At 39.2% G+C, this 10,078-nt stretch overlaps 1 protein-coding gene and 1 long non-coding RNA gene across 2 annotated transcripts; both read left to right on the plus strand.

Annotated features, from left to right (window-relative positions):
* The first annotated feature begins 2,637 nt into the window (after window positions 1-2,637).
* Window positions 2,638-5,861, plus strand: LOC128634172 (uncharacterized). Its single transcript, XR_008397429.1, has 2 exons — window positions 2,638-3,548; window positions 4,011-5,861. It is a non-coding gene; the product is annotated as an uncharacterized LOC128634172 (long non-coding RNA).
* A 2,066-nt stretch (window positions 5,862-7,927) lies between these two features.
* Window positions 7,928-10,039, plus strand: LOC108274471 (protein SCO2 homolog, mitochondrial). Its single transcript, XM_053684364.1, has 2 exons — window positions 7,928-8,078; window positions 8,919-10,039. Exon 2 carries the CDS (start codon window positions 8,927-8,929, stop codon window positions 9,848-9,850), a length of 924 nt encoding a protein of 307 aa, XP_053540339.1. The 5' UTR covers window positions 7,928-8,078; window positions 8,919-8,926; the 3' UTR covers window positions 9,851-10,039.
* The last annotated feature ends 39 nt before the right edge of the window (window positions 10,040-10,078 follow it).

Genomic DNA, 10,078 nt, shown 5'->3' on the forward strand with positions numbered 1-10,078 from the left:
TGAATGCCACGGGGCTTGTTTGCTCAGCCGACTGCGATTCTGTATGCCGTCAGCCATAGTTTCCATGCGACACATATACTCTACTTTTTCACATTTTTATGCTATTACCACACCAGATTAGATCACTCCGCTAAGAGACAGCTCTCCCGCTGCATGTGGCTGTATTCCACAGGGGAGAACAATACATTCTTCACCACAGGCTGCACGTCGTTATAAGTTTTGGGACACTGTGCCATGAACAAAGCAGGCCTTGCAGGTTGATTTAACGTGTTGCCAATTAAACAGTCTGTATGTGCCACTTGCTTTAAATAAACAGCAGGAGATTGAGCACCAGTGACTTGACACCTACAGCCGACAACGCTACAAGCAGGGTTCATACCTGCACGAGAAAACCCCGTTGGATTTAGAGTACGAGGCCTTAACGTGATTTAAGGAAACACTAGGCTTTCTACCGGAGCCGACGGACGTGTTTGTCCGTGTTAGACCCTTCTTCAGCCACAACTTTGCAGTCTCGTTTATATTCTCAGGTTTCCGCACGTGGACGCCCTCATCAGTACATTTATTTCACTCAAGTGAATAGAGCCTTTACTAGTTTACATGAACACATTCGGACGACGTACTTTACGTCAAAGCATTTTCCAGGATAGAAAATTTGTTTTGCGCAAGCGTCTTCGATGAATGCCAATGTGCTTTCTTGCTCATCTGAATAGAGTTCCCTCTGCATTACGACGCAGTTTCATAACAGGCTTCAAGTTGCACAGGTGAAACCCCGGTGTAGTTCAAGTCCAGTGTCCTTTCCTCTCTGCAGTCGGGAAGATAGTGCCCACGAGTTAGTTGACACAGACGGTTGACATGCGTTGAGCAGGCATCGAGTTGCGTAGGGGAGACCCCAGTGCATTCCAAGTCCAGTGTCATTTTCTCTTGGCCATCAGAGTAAGGGAGCGTGATCCAAGACGTAAGAGCATTTCCTTGGTTCAGTTATGTTCTGATGGTTTATGTTGTGATGGTTTATGTAATGACTCATGAGCCAAGACTCAAGAGCATTGCTTGGTTCATTTATGTTGTGATGGTTTATGTTGTGATGGTTTATGTAATGACTTATGAGGCAAGACTTAAGAGCATTCGCTTGGTTCATTTATGTTGTGATTGTTTATGCTCTGATGCTTCATGTAATGACTTATGAGGCAAGACTTAAGAGCATTTGCTTGGTTCATTTATGTTGTGATGGCTTCTGTTTTGATCGTTTCAATGTGCCAACCTTGTTTCCGAGCCGTGACAGCGATTGAGCATGAGACAAGGCTTAACAGGGACTCCAAGGCTTATTTACGGGCTGTTCGCACGTGTTCTGAACCTGTTTTGCATTACGCCCTTGCATTGCGCAAGCGTGTTTGATGAATGCCAATGTGCTTTCTTGCACATCTGAATAGACTTCCCTCTGCATTTCGACACAGTTTCATAACAGGCTTCAAGTTGCACCGGTTAAATCCCGGTGTAGTTCAAGTCCAGTGTCATTATCTCTTGGCCATCAGAGGAAGGGAGCATTAGTCATGACTGAAGAGCATTTGCTTGGTTCATTTATGTTGTGATGGTTTATGTTGTGATGGTTTATGTAATGACTTATGAGCCAAGGCTTAAGAGCATTGCTTGGTTCATTTATGTTGTGATGGTTTATGCTCTGATGCTTCATGTAATGACCTATGAGGCAAGACTTAAGAGCATTTGCTTGGTTCATTTAGGTTGTGATGGTTTCTGTTTTGATCGTTTCAATGTGCCAACCTTGTTTCCGAGCCGTGACAGCGATTGAGCATGAGACAAGGCTTAACAGGGACTCCAAGGCTTATTGACGGGCTGTTCGGGCCCATCTGAATAGAGTCCTGAATATATTCCTTTAATCCTTTAATACCCAAACAATAATTAGAGTTCTGTAACAGAGAGATATTTCATTTCCAATACCCTGTAATGTATAATACTTAAGTAATGTCAGAAATGTCTAGCTCAGAATCTGCATGGTCAGTTAATGGTGCAGTAGAAACAATACATGATTTAACAAAAGATATCAGATTATCAGATATTAAACAAAAATCAATACACGATTTTTCAAAAATCAATACGCGATGGAACATATATCGCTAATTATTTTATTAGATGTGGTAGTGCCATATTTAGAAGGAAATCTGTCATAACATAAATCAGGAGCCTCATTAAATTCCCCACCCAAAATTCAGGATGTAGACAGATATTTTATCTTTAAAGGGTCATGAAACCTCCCTCTTTCAGCTCAAATCTACCTTTCAAATTTTTTTGAAAAATGCAGCTTGAATGGGCATGGATGGCTGTGCGAAGAATGGAAGGGTAAGTGGGCATAGCAGGGAAAGGCAGGAGAGGAAGAGGGGCGAGCCTTCAGAACACTCAGAGGAAAGATGGACAGTGACAGAAGTTTGCAGATGAGACAGCGGACTTCTCTCCTCCTGAATCCCCAGGGCTAAATGGAGACACAATTGATAGTAGTGCAGGTCCTTTGCCCTATCTATTTGTGAGGAAACTGTTAATAAGAAGACACCCCCCCGGAAACTGTTAATAAGAAGACCCCCCCCCCCCCCCACACACACACACACACACATATTATTTTGTCTATTGGTATTGACAGTAATCAGTAAGACTGGAGGCCTGTAATTTTTGACGTTATAATTATTGAACAATTACCGTTGAATTATTAGTCATGATGAGAGACAGAAAGAAGATTTGGTACTTATACCAATAGAGGGCGCTGAAGACCAGTGGTAGGGGAAAAACACCCGCGAACGTACTACAGAACTAGAACATCACAGCCCGGGGTGTTGAGCTGCACTGTTGCAGTGTGTGTTATGTTATCTATGCGATTAATATGTCTTGTAATTAATTGCAGAACATAAAGACAGCGATGAGCAAATAAAGAAGCTACATTACCCCAAACATGCCTTACTCGTTTTAAAGTGTGCGACATATTTACATCTCGAGGTAGGCACTTGGCACATGTTGTTGCCAGAGGTGCACCTTTAAATGGAATACGTGTGCTTGTAAGCAGGTTTGCATTTCGGCCTTGCATCTGTGTGTTCAGTTCATTCAGATAATGAAATATATCTGCCAGGTATGCCAGCTTTGCACACCACTCATCACTTGCAAACAGATTTGAGTATTCAGACCTCTTATTTGTCAGAAACACTTTAAGTTCCTCCCGCAGCTCATACACACGGGCCAGCAACTTGTCACGCTACAACCATCGGACCTCCGTATGGAGGAATAAGGCTTTATACTCCGCTCCCATTTCCTCACACAAAGATACTAATATACCTTTTTAAAAGTCGTGTCTTTACAAAGTTCACAATGCGCACATCATCACAGGAACTAGTTCTGCTGGTAAAGTATTTGCAACGAGGGCCTCACGGTGCAGAAAACAGTGTGTAACAATAAGATCTGGGTTTCTTTCCTTCACTCTGCTAACGAAGCCTTAGGTGTGCCCGACCATGGCTGCAGCTTCATCAGTGCAAACACTTCTGCAATTTTCCCACGTAAGTCCTCCCTGGTCAAGATTTTTAGATGTGACCCGAAAAATCTCCTCTCCTGTTGTTTTTTTTCTGGCAGTGCCTTACAAAATAGGAAGTCATCTCCATCCACAAAACGCACATTGGCCAAGAGCTGAGAATGTCCACTACTAGACTCAAGTTGCAATGCAAATTTCCCACTGATGCGTATCTTTTCCAAAATATGACTTTCGATGTCTGTAGACATGTCATCAATACATCTGGCAATTGTGTTATCTGAGAGCAGGACTTTAAATATGTCTTTAACTGCGTCAGGGACTTGTTGACAATGGCTTTGCAGGCAGGTAGTATTAATGTCTCTGCCAGAGTGTGGGACTTTTTTCATTTAGTTACAAGTTCAGCAACCAGGTAACTAGCTTTGAGGGCTTTCTCATTTACCTTTGTGGTTTTTCTCATTAAAGTTGCCTGTATCTCTGTGTTTGCACGCAGGTGAACAAAATAGTCCATCGGCTTGTTTTGAAGCGACGGGTGTTTCGTTTGGAGATAGCGTTTAAGGTTGCTTGGCACCATGGCGCTGTTGGACAGCTTCTCGCCACACACCAAGCATAATGGAGTTGGTGTCGTCTCATCCCCGGTGAAAGTAAACCCGAACGAAAGATAGCTTTCGCTGTATTGCCTCGAGCTCACCGTCTTTGCTTTCTTTTTACCATCACTCATACTAGGGCCTTTACCTGGATCACAATCTTGTCCAGGGCCCAGTTCGGAGTTTGCATTTTTCCTTTTTAAAAACTTCTCCATCACAGCCACCACGACCTGTCGCAAGCGTCACTAATTCTCTTGTCTCTAAGAAGGAACGCGGCAATTAACTACCTGCTGCCACCAGAACGAATATTACATTACTCTGCCAGTCACTATATTACAGCACAGACACTCGAAAATGGCTTATTATTTGCAGATAATAATTAATAAAAATGTTAATGAAATAAAAATAATTTTAAGACTAATTAAGTGAAATTGGAAAATTTCTCACGCCATACTGGACTATCTTTCATGGCACACTAGAATGCCGCGGCATAGTGGTTGAAAATCACTGGATTAGACAGTTTATGTGTAATCCAAATTCAATGTGGAATTTTATTCCTAATTACTTCTTTTCCAAATTAGGCGGTCTCCCTTTCCTGGTGATCTGCAATTATAATATTGCTAGAATCCCTTACAATTTATCTGATGTTTCATAACCAAGAGTTACTTGTATGGTTATAAATCTTTAAGCACAGTCTTTTTCCCTCATCGGTACTTTATTTGGAACAACCAAGATATTGTATATAAGAATAAGTCTTTGTTTTTTAGTAATTGGTTTGAGAAGAAAATTTTGACTGTTTCACAGTTATTTAACTCAGAAGGTCTTATTTTAAACTATGAAGAATTTTTATGTAAATTTAATTTCCCAGTAACTCCCAAGGAATTTTCCATTGTAATAGACGCTATTCATAAAGGAGTCGTTATGCTTCTAAGGGACTCTGTTAGATCATCTAACACCTTACCCATTTCTTTAGACCCATTTGAGTTGCAAGTAAGAAAAGTGTGCTTTTTGTCACATCCTTCATCATGTAATGGAATTAGATCTCTCTTTCAAAAGGAGCTTGTAACAACTCCATATGTGGCGTCATATTGGAAGAATTTGGTTGACCATATTCATTGGAAAAAAGTATGGACTCTTCCTTTGAAATACATAATAACTAACAAGGTTAGAGAAATTTCATTCAAATTATTACACAAATTTTACCTGGCTAAAGTTGTTGTTTTTTTTATTTTTTTTATTATTATTATTTTTTTTTTATTATAAAGTTTTACATAAGATATAGACACAAGTTGTTCTTTTTAGGATGCTATTAATGAAACTGTTCTTCATATCTTCTGGGATTGTCCTCACACACAGATACTTTGGGTCGAATTTTCTAGGTTTATTAACAGCAATGTGCTTCCGGGTTTCTCTTTGTTTTTAAATGATGTACTGTTTGGCTTCTGTAATGTACAAAAAGCTCAATTTAATGAATACTTTATTATTAATCTATTATTGCCCCTTGAAAAATGTCACATTCACCGCAGTAAATTCACTTATCAAAATTCCTTATTCATTGTATTTAGAAGAGAGGTCCAACAGTACATCCAAAATATTTCATCATCTAAGAATCTTAAAGCTCTTAAGACAGTAAACTTGTTTTACCTTTTTAATTTATTTCAGCAAAGTTTTATGTTTTTTTATTTATTATGTGTGTATGTATGTGTATATATATAAGTATGAAATATACACACGTGTATAAATGATTTTCATTATCATTTCATTGTATGTAATTTTTTACATTTTTCTATGTATCTGTATTTTTGATACCTTGGCATTAATACAATTTTTTAAAAATTAAAAAATGAATAAAAACTATCACTGCCTGTGACGTGTGACAGGACGAGATTTTAAACCAGGAAAACGAAAATAGCAGAAAAAAATCTCTAAATTAAACAGTTTTCTCCTACAATTAAAATGAGCAGAAGCTGTCTTTTATGATGTGCGATACAAACACCTCTTTTAAAATGTCAGGAAATGTAGTTTAGTGTTTTATGAGGCTTTAAAGATATTAATTAGGAAGTTAAATCTGTATAGAGACAAGTATTAAGATTGCAACTGTTGAAGCCATAAATATTAGCGAGAATAACAATTCGTTCACCAAGCTGGATAACAACGATAACCATCTGGATAACCATCGACCTTCATTGGAACAATGTGATTCAAGTACAGTCTTATTAAAGTGCTGATTAAATAAAATCATAACACCAGCAGAATTACTGGAAACATGACAATAGACAATTTTACTCCTCCATTGATTGGACCAAAAAGTTTCGTCTTTCAAGTTTGAATACAGTTCTTGTGAAAATAGACATCTCTGCATTTCGATTTACAAAAAAAAAAACTAAAGCTTTGCGTTTAAGTCTCGAATTTCCCTAACATTGAGTGAAAAACAAGTCCTAACCACACGCTATAAACGAACTACACTGTCGCTCGACTTAAACATCACCAAGCTTCCGACAACTTTTCCAAACTTGATTTAAAAATATTTTCCATAATATGGATTTATTCTGTGGATGAGTCTTCATCCAGATTTTTGGGGGGATTTGTGCACAGCATATCTGAACCAGTTTATCTGTAATTTATTTCCTGTTCGGCATGATGACGTTAATGTCCCTGCCAACCTCTATAGTCCCATTCAGCAACTTGTTAGCAACCATCATTTTCAACACATGCAAATGCTTTAAAAAAAATCATGAGTGCGGTATTATTGGTGTATTTTATATCATAGAATAAACCGTGAAAATATTTTGAGCTTGTGTTCACCACAGACCTTTTTATTATTATTATTATTATTATTATTATTATTATTAAACTTTCAACTTTATTCAACTTTTATTTATTCAACAAAATAAACTACATACAATGACATTTAACATCAAACAGAAACTAAAACAGAAATAGGAGGATACATATAACAGATCTTGTTATCTTGTACAGGTTAAAATATTAAATTCTACAAATAACTTTTTTAGTACGAGCGATGTTTTTATATACTTCTTAGTTCTAGCAGTTGAATTCAATGAGTCATAAATTTCCTTTAGCTTTATGTACACTACATGAAACCTCCCAAGAAGAATTATAACCTTAAACATGTTATCAATTATATCGAGACAGTATTACAGTCCAAGAAGAGGATCATAGACTCATCTATTTTGATTATTTTGTGGAATGTATAAAAATCATCATAGAAACCTGTGTCCAAAATTCTTCCGAGTATTTGCAATGACAAACTAAATGTGTGAGATTTTCAGATTCAAGATTACAAGAAGAACATTGTGGTGAGATGTGTTTTCAAACTTATTAAGGAAAGCATTACATGGATAGTACCTGTGCAGTATTTTACATTAATTTCCTTTACCTTATATTGGCAGTAAAAACTTATTACTTGCTGACCAGAATTAATCAGTTGAGGTTGAGCACAGACCTTATTTCAGACTTTCAACCAAAACCCATTGACTTCGGGACGATCAAACTGGAAAGGCTTAAATGCTAACTCGTTTCCGGGTTTTGGCATACAAAATGACGTAATCCTGCGTCACTTTATATGGCCGGCAACCGGATAAATGGCATCACGCGTCAATGTTAAAATATTCCATCTGTTCATGTATGCAGCAATCTAGGCAATTTCTCTTTTATTTTAATTTATTTTGTATTTATTTTATATATTTTTAAAGCTGTGTTGTATCAAACGGGTCGGTGCGACACCGCTATAATCCTTCTGAAGAGGTCACGCCATGACGTGTCTATCTTCTATTGGTCACACGTCGTTACGTGATACGGATTCGCAGGTCGGAGTTCACCAAATTTGAACTTTGGAACGCAGCGTAATGCGAAACTTCTTCGCATGAATCTTGCGTTTCCGGTGTCCAGCGTCCATATGAGTATGAATGGAAGTCAGTGGAACGAGAAGTGTAGAGTGACCGCCCCTTGAGGTAAAAAGGGCTAGTAACATCTTTAATCACTTCATATTTTTTATTTGATTTAATCTAGCCGTTATATCGCCTTTTCAGGTTGTTAAACAGCGTTGAATCATTGACAGTTTTATTTAGTTTCATTCTGTACACGTATTTGGATGTATATGAGGTGTAAATAAAAGTCACCGTGGTGTAAGGCGTAGGAAGACATCCAGTTATTCGGTTAGTAAACACGTGTATCATTTTCCCAGACCTGTCCAAACTCTTCAACTCCCTGAGCTGAGTGGGTGTTAGAGCAGGAAAAACACTAACATTCGCAGGGCACGGTGTTCTCCATGAGCCGGGAATTAACAAACAGCTTTCCACCCCTGGCCCTATAATACCATGTCCTGCTCATGTTTTCCCTGCTCTGTCACCCACTTCAGCTCAGGAAGGACTGCTAATCAGCTGATTAGTTAAATCAGGAGTGTTTGAGCAGGATTGTGACTGCAGTTTCAGGTTTTCACTGCTTCAAAGCTGCATGAGCACTACTTCCGGCAGGTTTGCTAACTAGCATGCAAGCTTGGCTGTATTTGGAGCAGATAAAACTTGAAAAGTTGAAGGGCATGTGTGTCTGCAGGCTTTTATTCAAACCAAAAAGGCAAAGTTCAACTGATGAAACAGGTTGAATCAGGTGTGACTCGTGGAATGAAAATATGCAGCCATGCTGGCTTTTTGTGGATAAGATTGATTGTAGAGGTATTCCAGGAACTGAACTGAGAACCCAGTCCTTGAGCATTAAGTGCTTTTCGTTCAGTATTGGTGAACTTAAATAAAACAAAGCGTTTGTATGATTCCCCTCGCCCCCTTCTTTTCCAGGTCTGAAGATGCTTGGTGTTGGACCTCTTGCCGGTTATAGGACATCGTGGCGCATGCTGAGAATCACTCCACATGCCAGCCAAAATCCATGCCCTTATGACTTGTTACATTATATATCGAGGGTGTATAGCTGTTACACACTACACACAAAGAAGTGTCAAAATATGAAACATGCACATTTCAAGAGTCCTCATTCTGGAGCGCTTCTGCCACAATCATTTGAGCAGCAGCGAGCTACATTTTCTCAGGACAATACCCAACCTCCAAAGTCTAGTTTCTCAGCCAGGATAAAGCTCCGAACACGACTGGCCATGACATTACTTGTTGGAGGTGCTATAATTGGTACCTGGTGGTATGTGCATGAGGAAAAACAGCAGAAGCTACAGGTGCAGAGGATAGAGCAGTTGAGGAAAGTGGCGATAGGCCAAGGAGACTTCTGCTTGCTGGACCACACCGGTCAGCGATGGACCAAAAAGGACTTCTTGGGGCAGTGGGTGCTCATGTACTTCGGCTTCACGCACTGCCCTGATATCTGCCCTGATGAGCTGGAAAAGATGAGCAGTGTCGTAAAGCTGCTGGATGAGTCAAACCTGCCCCATGTGCAGCCATTGTTTATAACTGTTGATCCTGAAAGAGATGATGTGGCTGCCATGGCCAAGTACATCAGAGATTTCCACCCACGCCTGATCGGATTGACGGGCACACCTGAGGAGGTAAAAGAAGCTGGACGGGCTTACCGGGTTTATGCAAGCGCTGGACCCAAGGATGAAGATGGAGATTATATCGTGGACCACACCATCCTTATATATCTCGTTAATCCAGATGGCCTTTTCCTGGACTATTATAACCGAATGAAAGATGCCACGCAGATTGCTGACAGCATTCATCAGCATATGAAGAATTATGTGACGTTATTCCCTGACCAGCGTTAAGTGTGATACAGGAAGATTTGATCACATATTGCAAACTAAAGTGTACCTGGATATGAGAGATGGACTAGGCACTGAGTAAATAAGCAGCAAATAGAAACAGGCTAAAGACAAGTTAAATTTAAATAGGGCTGACATTTTTAAAATGTGCCACTGATCAACTTAAATATTTATGCTGGTCTTTTTTTTTTTTTTAAATTGTTATCAAAATAATGTAAGTAGTTGTTTGAG

This window comes from Ictalurus punctatus, chromosome 12 (genome assembly GCF_001660625.3).
Source record: "Ictalurus punctatus breed USDA103 chromosome 12, Coco_2.0, whole genome shotgun sequence".
In the NCBI taxonomy this organism is placed as follows: domain Eukaryota; kingdom Metazoa; phylum Chordata; class Actinopteri; order Siluriformes; family Ictaluridae; genus Ictalurus; species Ictalurus punctatus.